Consider the following 12,425-nt stretch of genomic DNA (forward strand, 5'->3'; position numbering starts at 1 on the left):
CTCATTCTTTTCTCTGAGCCATCACCTAGTCATTTGGGAAGTAGACAGCTAGTTTCTTCATTGCTTCTCTGAAATAATGGCTGGTCATAGCATTCATCAGAGTCTTAAGTCTTTCAAACTTAAAACAGAGACCTCATGAATGAAACATTTGTGCCCAGTTTTCTGACATTAATTCAAGTTCAGTTTTTAACCTGACAGAAAAATAAACATATATAAATGTATTCTGAGGAAAAATTTAATAAAAAAAAGATGTTGGTAAAGAAATACCAGGATTTGAAGGGCATTGGGATATTAATTTTAGATAACCCAGCCCTCAGGTAAGCCAGTTACCTGTGTTGAACATTTCACATTTTTATTCAGCAATATCTCATCTTCTGATCTAACTTAAACCCTTGGAGTTTTGCCTTTCTCCTAGAAGATGTCTATGTCTGCCAGTATTTGAAGAATCACATGCAGTCAGCTTGAGGTTTATTTGGTAAAATGACTAGATTAATTATTCATAAAAGAGGAGCATCATAATTCATTTAGCATATGAAGCAGGTGGAGTGATATCTACACGTACTCATCTGTAGCATGTATTATTAAAGAGAGCTTTAAAAAAAAGCCATTTTAGCAGGAAAATGCAGATCACTTTTCTTTGCCTCCAGAAATACTTTCTAACATTAATCCTTCCGAAGAAAGTATATAAAGGGTGAGTCAGTGCTCAATAGCAGGCCTGGTATAATAGTGCATATTTATAGTAGCACATGAGAATTAAAAGTATTAATAGTTGAGTGCTGAAAAAATAAAAACCTTTGACTGTTGGCCTATCAGATTTCCTGGCTACTAAGAGTCTCTATGAATAATTATGCCTTTGCTGCAGTGGGAATAAGGTTAGATTTGGAATCAGAAGATGAGTTTGGACCATACTTCTGCCACTTAGTATCTACATGACCTTGGGTAAGACTCTTTATCTCTCTCTCTCTCTCTCTCTCTCTCTCTCTCTCTCTCTCTCTCTCTCTCTCTCTCTTTCTCTTTTTCATCTGTAAAAAGGAGGGGATTTGATTAGGTGGTCTTTTAGATTTTCTTGTGCTCAATTCACTGACCCTTGACTTTGGATCACCTAATTAGTAATAGAAGTATCTATCTGTCAGTCTATCTATCTATGCAGAGAGGAGAGAGAGAGAGAGAGAGAGAGAGAGAGAGAGAGAGAGAGAGAGAGAGAGAGAGAGAGAGGTGGAAAGGACCTTAGGCGCTGTCTAACCCAGTCCTTTCATTTTATAGATGAGTGACTTGGTCAATTGCCATGAAGCACTAAATCTACCAGGAAAATTCCTTGCACACTGTGATTGTTGCTGTGTACAAAGTTCTCCTGGTTCTGCTCCTTTCACTCAACATCAGTTCATATAAGGTAGGATATATTCTTAAGAGGAAAAATAGCACTACAAAGTTACATGTGATAAGTATTAGCTATTTGTTGTTCAGTCATTTTTCAGTCATGTCCGACTTTTGATGACCCCATTTGGGGTTTTCATAGCAAAGATACTGGAGTGGTTTGCCATTTCCTTCTCCAGCTCATTTTACAGATGAGGAAACTAAGGCAGCCAGGGTTAAGTGGCTTACCCAGGGTCACATAGCTAGTAAGTGTCTGAGGCCAGATTTGAACTCAGGAATATGAGTCTTCCTGACTGAAGGTCCAGCAGTGTATCCATTGTGACACTTACCTGCCCAGTACTAAATATACAGACAAGAAAATTGGAAGGAGCATGAACTAGTTATGTAAAGGTAATTGTAAGGAATATAAGACATAAAAGGACAATGAACCACAATAAAAAATGCCTTCATATGTATGTATGTTTTACAAAGTTCTCTTCATAAGACTCCTGTAAGATAAATAGAGCAAGCATTGTCCCCATTTAAAAGATGAAAGCAGCCAAAGATCAGACAACTTAAATAACTTGCCCACACAGCTACTAAATGATTGACCTGTGCAATTTATTGGTAAATATCTGTAATCAGGGGCTCAAAAACCATTTAAATTAGACTCTCTCATTGGTGGAGACAGATTACTCAGTGTTCCCCAACCCTGGATAAGAGATTGGGAGAAGAGAGATCTTAGTCTTTTAACTGACAGCTTTAAGAAAGAACACACCAGATTCTACATTCTCTTCAGGTAAAGCTTCCTAGAGGGATGAAATGCCTCTGAAAAGACGGTAACATGTAGAGAAGCCAGCACCTCAGTCATGTTCTTAATGCCAGTTTACCATGCTAGATAGAGACTTTGGAAATTTTCCCTTGGGTGGAATCTGGGACTTACTCACTTGGTTGAGCTGGGATATCTAGCTCTTAGCAGGAGAGGTCATTCTATATATTGTCTGATATTTTCTCATCTGCATAATTTCCTTGATTTCTGTTTGCCATCAATTTGGATAAATGGGTTTATTTACTATTTATTGGGTGTGGTTTTTGTATAAATGGCATTTGGTGGAAACTGAGTCAAATCTTGGGACATTCCTTTTGCATGAGGAAAAACAATCAAGAATGCAGTTTGAATCTAAAAACTATTTCTTCTAGCCTAACAATATTTAGGGGAAGGCAGATATAATTCTATCCTAATAACACTCTCTGAGGAAGTAGAGTGGCCAGTCTAATGGCTCCAATCTCCTGCTCCCCTCCTAGAAGAAACTAAAATCTCCCTTGAAGAAGGGTGGGCAAAGGACACTGTAGGGATATCTATCCATGCCTCCCTTCTAGTCACATCTAGACAGACCCATGTGAACACACATAACTAGGGATGTGCTGGTAATTGTTTAATAACTGATTCTCTTTTTTTAAAAAGCAAGAAAAACATATTTTAAAGTTTAATCTGCATTATCATTTATCACTTTCTTTTATCTAGTCAATCATGCCTAACTTCCAAATTAAGAGGAACTTTGAATGGATTTGGCCTATAGCTCAACTTTTTCATAGTATTATGTTCCTTTTCAAAACATGACACATCAATTGAATAATCACTTTCTCTTTTTTTATGGTCACCAAACCACTGAATTAGATAGCATTTTGGGGGAGCTCCACAGTTAAAGGACAAGGTCAACCTAAAAAATTCCCATTTCTCATGGTTCAGTAGAGCGAAGTCAACCTCACTTAATGAATCACATCCAAACTCCAATGTACCTTATCCAAAAATTCCCCTCAAAGTTTGATTTAAGGGTTCTCTACTTAAGAGCTTCATGCTCCATGGGACATGTTGTCAGGAATGGAAAATCACACGTAATCAAAAACTTCATCCTCAGGCAAAAGATAATAAAATTAAAAACCTGTGTGTAGTCTAAATCCCTTACATGAGTAAGGACTCAGTTAGACTTTTATCGTTCAGATCTCTTCCCTTGCTTATAACATGTTATCTAGTGCCTCCCTCAAACTATGGCATTATTCTTAAGTGAGGGAAATGCTTGTCATCTTACACTAAAATTCTAGAATTGTAATAGGTTACAATATTTTATGTATTGAGATAAAACACTCAAATACATTATGTAGGAAGATTCACGAGAGTTGTTTTGGTCTTCCATTGTCAAATAAGAAATAAGACATATGACTGATTAAGTCAAAGTGAAGGAAATACTATTGAGATCTGGGAAAGTCAATGTGTTGGAATTCACGGAACCTCAGAATTAGGTGGGACATCTGAGGTCATCTAGTCCAAACTCCACCTCTAATAGGAATCTAATTTATAACATTTCCACAATAATTAACCATTAAGTCTTTACTTTGGAGTCTTACCTTCTTATCCTGAAAATGTCAAAAGATCCAGAATAGAACCCCTTAATGATGTTGTCAGGAGTGGCATAGAATGAGATGGATTTTAAGCTGCACTATTAAAGAAAGTACCTTCAGTGACAGTCCAGTCTAATCAAAATATTGGATGGACTTGGTAGAACCCTAAGGAAGAGAACTCCTCTTCCTATACAAGTCACTTACCATCTTTGAGCCTTAGTTTCCTTATCTGTATGAAGAGAGAACAAGACGATTTTATGGTTCTTTGATTTCTACAGCTGGCTCTGCTATTAACCAAGCTACTTGTCTCCAGTGGCAAATTCCAGACAAAGTGGACAACTCACTGTGTTGCTTTATACATCTCATGCTTTGCTACTTCCATAACTTTGCTCAAGCTGGTTTTTTAATGCTTAAATTATCTCCATTTTCCTCTACCTATTGATTTCCTAGCCTTCATTTAAATCCCCCCCTCCTAATATCACCTTCTTCAGGAAGCTTTCCCCATTCCCCTTCCACTGATGATCTTTCTCCACCTTAATCTATATAGCTCTTTACACTCTCTGATATATTCATCCCATATTATTTTGCATCATTATCATTTTTTGTATGTGTCATATATCTCTACAATAATATATGGGCAAAGAACCAACTCTTACGTAAGCTTTGGATTCTGGAGGACTGATAATGAAGCAGACTATCCCCCTTGACAGAAAGGTGCAAGGTGGAGAGTGAAACATACATTTTTAGTCCAAATCAATGAAGTAATTTCTTTTGCTTGACCATACATATTTGTTACAAGCATTTTGTTTTTGTTTTCATCTTTTTCTTTGTCAGTGAGGGGCTATGGGAGAGAGAGAAAATAAATTTTTGTTAATTAAAAAAGAAATTAAAAAAATAAATATTTGTTGAATTTATTGAATTTTCTATGACCTGCCCTTGCAGAAGTACTATTTAAAGGTGTTAGGCAACTAATTAATCTTACTATCTCGTTAACTTCTTTGCCGCACTGTGGTTTATCTGTGAAAACAAAATAAAAAAAATATCCTCTGGTGTCAATTACAGGAGGATGTATTTACTGTTTCCATGGGTTAGCTAAAGCTTTTTTTTTTTTTTATAAAAACAATTGAGCAAAACACAAAACCCCAGAGGGAAATGTATATGCTTATAAAGAAAATTAAATGTTTTCTTTTACTCCTGTCAAATTCCAATGCAGTAAAGTGCTTGCTCAGATCTTGGCAACGATATGCTGCCTGTTTGTGGCTGAGCTACAGCAAAGGTTTAAATATGACTAAGGATGTGTACACACACACACACACACACACACACATACACACACACACACACACACACACACACACACACATGCACACACACACTCACACCAGTGATCTTTGCCCTTAGGAGACAGACCTTGAAAGTGCTGAAACTTGTTACCCTCATTTGTGCATATTCTTGTCTGTGCTTTTTGCTTTTCTCCCTCTTTCTTCTCCCTCTTTTCCTCCCTCCCCTATTCTTAGCACTCCCATTTAAAGAGGGCATTGGAGGGAGGAGAATTGGTCATTGCTTTGTGGCAAGCTTCATAGTCATGTCTTTCTTCCTGACTTCAGTCTTGACAGCAGTTATCTTAGTCGTGATTGGCTGGATCTTTAAAAGTGAAGGCCCTAGCAAGAAAACAGACAAGGAATCTAAAACCAAGCCGGAGTACCAGCCATGGGTAGATGAAGACTTAAAAGACCACACAGAGGAGCACCAAACAGAAGGTAAAGAAAACAGGAATATAATTTAGCTTTACCATTTAGCAGCTTTAATCATTTTAATCTATGTTGATGATACAAATTAAGAGAAATTAATTAGTTTTACTGACTGTTCAAATGAATTTCAGGCAGTTGTGTGATTGGAGTCAGAGTACCTAGGTCTGAGTCCCGGCATTGTCATTTACTAATTGTTTGGCTATAACATGTTCAGTCATTTCAGTTGTGTCTGACTCTTTGTGACCCCATTTTTAGGATTTTCTTGGCAAAGACACTGGACTTGTTTGACGTTTCCTTGTGCAGCTTGTTTTACAAATGAAGAACTAAAGCAAACAGGGTTAAGTGAATTGCTTTGGATCACACAGCTAGCAAGTATCTGACACTAGATTTGAACTCAAGAAGATGAATATTCCTGACTGTAGGCCCAGCACTCTATCCACTGCACCACCCAGCTGCCCCCAACTTTGGGCAAGTCACCTGTAGAACAAGGAGGTTAGATTACATGATCTCTAAGGTTTCTTCCAGATCTACATCTAAATCTAAGATCATGTGTGGTCAGGATAGACCATGTGCATCAATAGGTTTGTTCTTCCTGTTAACAGATGGCTTTATTCCTGTTGGCTCTACTTCTCCTCTCCCTAATTGGCCTATAGTTGGGAAGGAGGTATAATTGAGAAGAAAGTATGATAAGTTCAAACTTGTTGAGTATGGAGTGGTAACCGTTCAATTTACAAACCTTTATTAAGCACCTGCTATGTGTCCAGCACTGTATAAGCATACAAATACATGTGTGAGACAGTCTTTTCACTCAAGGACCTTAAATTCTTCTAGATGGATGCAGTATGGCTTCAAGTGAGTTAAAAGAACATATTACAGAATTACTATAAAGTGGCTTTAGAAAGTAGAGAATATTAAGGACTAGAGAACGGGGGGGGGGGGGGGGGAGGGGGTCAGAAACAACTTCTTGAAGGAACTGAGCCTTAAAGGGGACTAGGTCTTTCAGGAAGGGGTGAAAAGAAACAGTGACAAGGTATGGAGGAAGGAAATGAGATATTGTGTACATGGAGCAGCAAATGGATAAGTTTAACCAAAAGGTAAAGTCCATTAGTGGGGCGGCTAGATAGTGTAGTGGATAGAGTGCTGGGCCTGGAGTCCAGAAAACTCATCTTCTTGAGTTCAAATCTGGCCTCAGACACTTACTAGATGTGTAATCCTGGGCAAGTTACTTAACCTTGTTTGCCTCAGTTTCTTCATCTGTAAAATGAATTGGATAAGGAATTGGCAAAATGCTCCAGTATCTTTGCCAAGAAAACCCCAAACGGAGTCATGAAGAGACAGAAGTGACTAAAACCAAACAGACTAAACAATCAAAGTAAGTAAGTAGGAGTAATGGCCTGGGAAGGTAGACAAGAGTCAGATTGAGAAGGACTTCAAATGCCAAACAGAAGAGTTTATATTTTATCCAGGAGACAATAGGAAAACATTGGAAAAGGGGAATGACATGATCTGCTCTGAGTTTTAGTAATGTCATTTTGTAGGGGATGGAGAGAGAAGAGACTAGCTGTAGGGTATACAATTAGGATGCATTGGAGAAAGATAATCAGGGTCTGAACTAGGGTGGTGTCTGTATAAATGGAGAGGATGTAGAGGCATGAGTGAGGATCAAGAGTAAAGCTGGGTAACTGGAAGTATCAGATATCTAAGTGTATACGCTATAAAAGTAGTCGAAACTTTGGATCAGGGAACCAGGTGAGAGAATGGGACCAGAGATGATGATGAGTTGAGAGCCATCTCCTTGGAGATGGCAGTTGAAACCATAAGAGTGGAAAAAGGGAGAGGATTAAAGATAAAGCTTTGGGAGCTACCCAAGTTAAGGGACCAGAAGAGGAAAATGAGTCAGTTTTCTCAAAAGTCCCTGTCCTTAGCTCTCCTTTCTCCTATCCGTGTGCTCTGGCAATCTGGTCCATGTCCATGATTTCATGGTCTTTTGCATTAAATCTATATATCTTCCTCCTTTGTTGTTCTTTTATTTCAGTTGTGCCCAACTCTTTGTAACCCCATTTGGATTTTCTTGGTAAAGATACTGAAGTAATTTGTCATTTCCTTTTTTAGCTCATTTTACAGATGAGAAAACTTGAGGCAAACAGGGTTATAGTAACCTGCCCAGAGTCACAGAGCTATTAAGTATGAGGCCAGATTTGAATTCACAGAGATGAATCTTCTTGACTCCAAACCAGGCACTCTATCCACTGATACCACCTAGCTGCCCTCTTCCTTTTATCTTTCTCTGAATTTCTGTCCCACATTCAAAAATGATCATTGGTTATTTGCATGTTGGTATCCTATTAGCATTTCAAACTCAGCACCTCTAAAACTGAACTCACTTTGTCCAACAAACCTCTGTCTCCTCCAAGCTCTCCAGTTTCTCTTGGAGGTCCAGATCACTTGGACTCAGAATCTCAGTCGTCTTTGACTCTTATCTCTCCATATACAACCAAGTGCCAAATCCTATTGTTCCTAACGCTACAATTTCTCCATATCTCTCCACCCCTTCCCACCCTTACTGTCAATCATCTTAATTTAAGTCTTTATCACTTCTTGCTTATTTATCAACACTCTTCTCTTCTCCTTCAGTCTCTTCCCTCCCCAATCCACTCTTAACACAGCTGCCAAACTTAGCTCTTACCTGGAGGCCTCTTTGAGGTATGTAGGTATTTGGCAGATCCTACCCAGCAGGAAAGACTTTGAATACAAGTTCAGTGAAGCACTCTGAATCTTTTTTCCAAAAATTACTCCAGCTAAGTTCAGAAAAGCTCATCACCAGATTGGCTGTAGGATGATGACTTTTTGATTGCAGCAACTCTCAATGACAGTCTATTAAATGGTAGAAGCATGGTGATATTGATTCTTGACAGGAGTACACAAATCAGTGCAATCACAGATTCTTTATGTAGTGAAGCCTAAATAGAGATCAGATCTGACCATGTCACTTATCTTTCCAAAAACCTTCAGTGGCTCCCTATTGTCTTGAGAACAAAATATAAACTATTTTTTCCTTGCGTTTATGATGTCATACACTTTGACTCAACAACACTGTGTACGTTTCAGTTTGTTCCAGTAAATTGGACTAGTTCCCTGTTCTCTTCCTTAATTATCCTTCTACAATCTGGCTCCAATCTACTTTTCCAGTCTGATTTCACACCACTCATCTTCATGCACTTTATGGTGCAGATAAGCTTGTGTTCTCACTCTTCCTTATCCATTACACTCCATCTTCTGTCTTTGTGCCTTTGCACAAGCTCTCCTTCACGCCTGGGATTCATTGCCTCCTCATCACTGCCTCTTGGAATACCTAGCTTCCTTCCCAGTGCAGTCTAAATAGCACCTCGTAAATGAAGTCTTTTTCCTCCTAAAAAAATGTATGTTGTATCTTATACCACATGAACTCAATACTATCTTCACCATACTAGTCATCCTCCTTTGAATACTTTCCAGCTTATGAAGTTCCTTCCTAAGATTTGGCACCAAGGGCTGAGCCCAATACTTCAGATGTGGCCCAAGGTATAGGGCAGCAGGATCACCAGCTCTCTTACGCTGGGCATTATGATTCTCTTAACAGAGCCCAAAATTACGTCTGTTTCTTTGGTTGAAATCTTACAAAACTGGTCAATTGTATCAAAAACTGAAAAGTGGTTAAAGGTAACAAAAGATAAGAAAAGCTCATTGAATTTACAAACATTTCTTTTGTGGGATGGCAGAAGAAACAGTAAAGTAGGAGTGCCAGAGAGGTAGAGAGATTTACTTTGGGGATTAAGAATGAAACGGCAGGAAAAATTAGTGCTTCCTTCAGTGTCTATTAGTTTTCTTCTTGACACTTTTTTTCTGGCTCTTTACACTTTCAACTATTTTTGTAGAACATCTTTGTCTCCCCTCTCTGACTATCTCTGTCATTGACTCTTTCTGTCTCTTTCTCTGACTTTGTCAGTGTCTGTCTCCTCTTGTCTTTGTCTCTGTCATTCTGTTTCTATCTCTTTCTAATTCTGTCTTTCTTTGTCTCTGTCTGATTCTGTCCCTGTTTCTATGTTTCTGTCTCTGTGTCTGTCTTTTTCTGTCTGTCTGTCTGTCTCTCTCTCCCACCTTCCCTCTCTCCCACCCTCCCTCTTTTTCTCCCGCTCTCCACATGCCCCACCTCTCTCATCACCTGACAGTCTAAACTGAATAGTTTCAACAGCCAAAGGCATGTTTGTTTTGAAAGTCAGAAGTTTCACAATTCCCCTTCACAGAGTTCTCATTGTTTACATGGGAGTGAATAATTTCTACCTCCCACCCCCCACCCCCATAACTATTCCAGTCTTTACTGAAGTGATCATTAGGCTTTCAAGCCCACTCCTCCACCATTCAACTCCCTTTTATGTTGTTTACAGGAGATCTTTTGACAGTTGAAAACTGAGTTAGGAACCAGAAAATTTTCCATGAGGACCAAATAATCATAAAGTTAATTTAAAAATTACTTTTTTTGAGTTACCAAATAGCTGGTGGGGTGGGAAAACTATCATTTGACCATTTAGGATAGCTAGCTTACATGGGTATAATTTTTACGAAGTACTTTCATACACATTATCTCATTTGATCCTTACTACTCAAGGACAAATATTATCATTCTTATTTTACAGAAAAGGAATTTCAGGTTTTGAGAGATTTAGTGATTTGCCCAGGGTCATGTATGTGATAAGTGGGAGAACCAGAACTTGAAATCAATGTCTTTGTAATCTTAGTTCATTGATCTTTCCACTAAGTCACACTGCCTCTCATTTATAGCTTCCCAATGCTTGTAATTACATCCTTCTAATAAGGATGTAATGAAGTGGAAACCTCTAGTCCTCAGGGCCATGAATGATCAGATAGTCACTGATTCCTATATAACTAACCTTTGTTTAAGAGAAGGTAGTTAGAACAGGGTTTGAGAGCAGAGTTACTATAGCTCACCTGAATATTCTCTGGCACCTTTATGCCCTGGACATAAAGGCAATATTGGATAACCTAGAGTTCACGGGCAACTTTACATTTACAGGACATATCAATACTAGATGATTTTCTACCCTATACCAATGCTGATTTTATCATGATGAAGACTGACTTAGAATAAATAGATAGATGGGTGTGTTTCCAAAGTCCAGTGCTACACATAAAGACAAATATCTCTGTGGGTTGATTCAGGATAAAGGAGGCAGCTTTAAGGACTTCCTGTCACAAAAAATATTTTTACCATTGGTCTAGAAAACTCAATATCCTTCCCCCCAAATCCTCCGCACCTCCTAACTTTCTATTACTATCGAGAGCACTACCATCTTCCCAGTCACCCAGGATCATAATGTAGGTGCCATCTGCAGCTCCTCACTTTTTGTAATACCACATATACTGTTGGTTGCCAAGTCTTTTTGATTTTACCTTTGCAAAATCTCTCTAATATGTCTCCTCCTCTTCTCTGATACTGCCACCACCCTGGTTCAGGCCCTGATCACTCCCAGCTGGACTGTTGCATGACCTTGCAGTGGGTCTCTCCGCTTCAAGTCACTCCTCAGTGCAGTCAGCCTTCCTTTCAGCCAACAAAGTGATTTACCTAATGTATAAGTATGACTGTATTACCCCCCTTCCTCACTCCTCCACCATTCAACTCCCTTTTAGCTTAAAGATCTTGTATAAAATCCTCTGTTTGACTTTTAAAGCTCTTTATAATCTGGCTCCTTCCTACCTCTCTAGTATTCCTATACATTACTCTCTTTCATGTACTCTTTGATACAATGATATAGGTCTCCTTCTGTTCTTTAAATGCAACATCCCATCTCTAGATTGTGCATTTTCACTTGCTATTTCACATGCCTGGATTTGTTTTTCTTCTCATCTCTATCTCCTTGCTTCCTTCAAGTTCTAGCTGAGATCCTGTCTTCTGCCAGAAGACTGTTCCTCATCCCTCCGAGTGCTATGGTCTTCCCTCTAAGGTTATTTCTAATTTATCCTGTATATAGCTTGTTGGCACATGGTACTTTGCTTGTCTTCCCCCTTTAGACTGTGAGCTCCTTGAGAGCAGACACTGGCTTTTTTTTTTTTTTTTTGGTCTTTCTTTGTATCCCCACTGTTAGCATAGGGTCTGGCACATAGTAGGTGCTTAATAATTTTTTTTTTTACTTATTTGACTATATCTGTCAGTACATACACACACATATGCATTTATACATACATATCTATATGTATCTATATATCTCTATATATCTCTATATCTATATCTATATCTATATCAATATATATATATATATATATATATATATATATACATGGGGAAATATGAGATAGTGTATAGAAAGCAATTTAGGAATGCCTAGATTCAAGTCCCAACTCAGACATATCCTGGCTATGTGATCCTGAGTAAGTTACTTAACCTTTTAGTGTTCTGGAAAATTTTCTAAGATTAAAAGTTGTTAAGAAGGTGCCAACCTGCATTGATATAGGATGTTCCTTACTGGGAGCTGCTTATACCAATGAGATTATAAGTCTCAGAAAAAAAATTTCATATACCTGTACCTATACCTCTATCTATCTATCTACCTATCTATCTATCTGTCTGTCTGTCTGTCTGTCTGTCTATTTATCTGTTCCTGTATCAATGTATGTAAGTAGATAGATACATAGATATACATACATATACACACATATGTATATATACATACACATACAAACATATGTGTGTACATCTGTATGTGTGTGTATATATACACATACAAACATATGTGTGTACATCTGTATGTGTGTGTATATATACATATATATACATATATATATATATATATATATATCCTCAACATAATTCCATATTGACACATCATTATGTTTCATCATGGTATGGAGGTGATCTTGTGTAGATCT

The 12,425-nt window shown here is 38.1% G+C and overlaps 1 protein-coding gene across 1 annotated transcript in view; it reads left to right on the forward strand.

Moving 5' to 3' along the window:
- Positions 1-5,159: 5,159 nt before the first annotated feature.
- IYD (iodotyrosine deiodinase) overlaps positions 5,160-12,425 on the forward strand; it is a 36,922-nt gene continuing 29,656 nt past the window's right edge. The window contains exon 1 of the mRNA XM_072643692.1: positions 5,160-5,513. Within this exon, the coding sequence (XP_072499793.1) occupies positions 5,339-5,513 (175 nt within the window). The 5' untranslated portion in view covers positions 5,160-5,338. The remainder of the gene's footprint in view (positions 5,514-12,425) is intronic.

Source organism: Notamacropus eugenii, chromosome 2 (genome assembly GCF_028372415.1).
Source record: "Notamacropus eugenii isolate mMacEug1 chromosome 2, mMacEug1.pri_v2, whole genome shotgun sequence".
Taxonomy (NCBI): Eukaryota; Metazoa; Chordata; class Mammalia; order Diprotodontia; family Macropodidae; genus Notamacropus; species Notamacropus eugenii.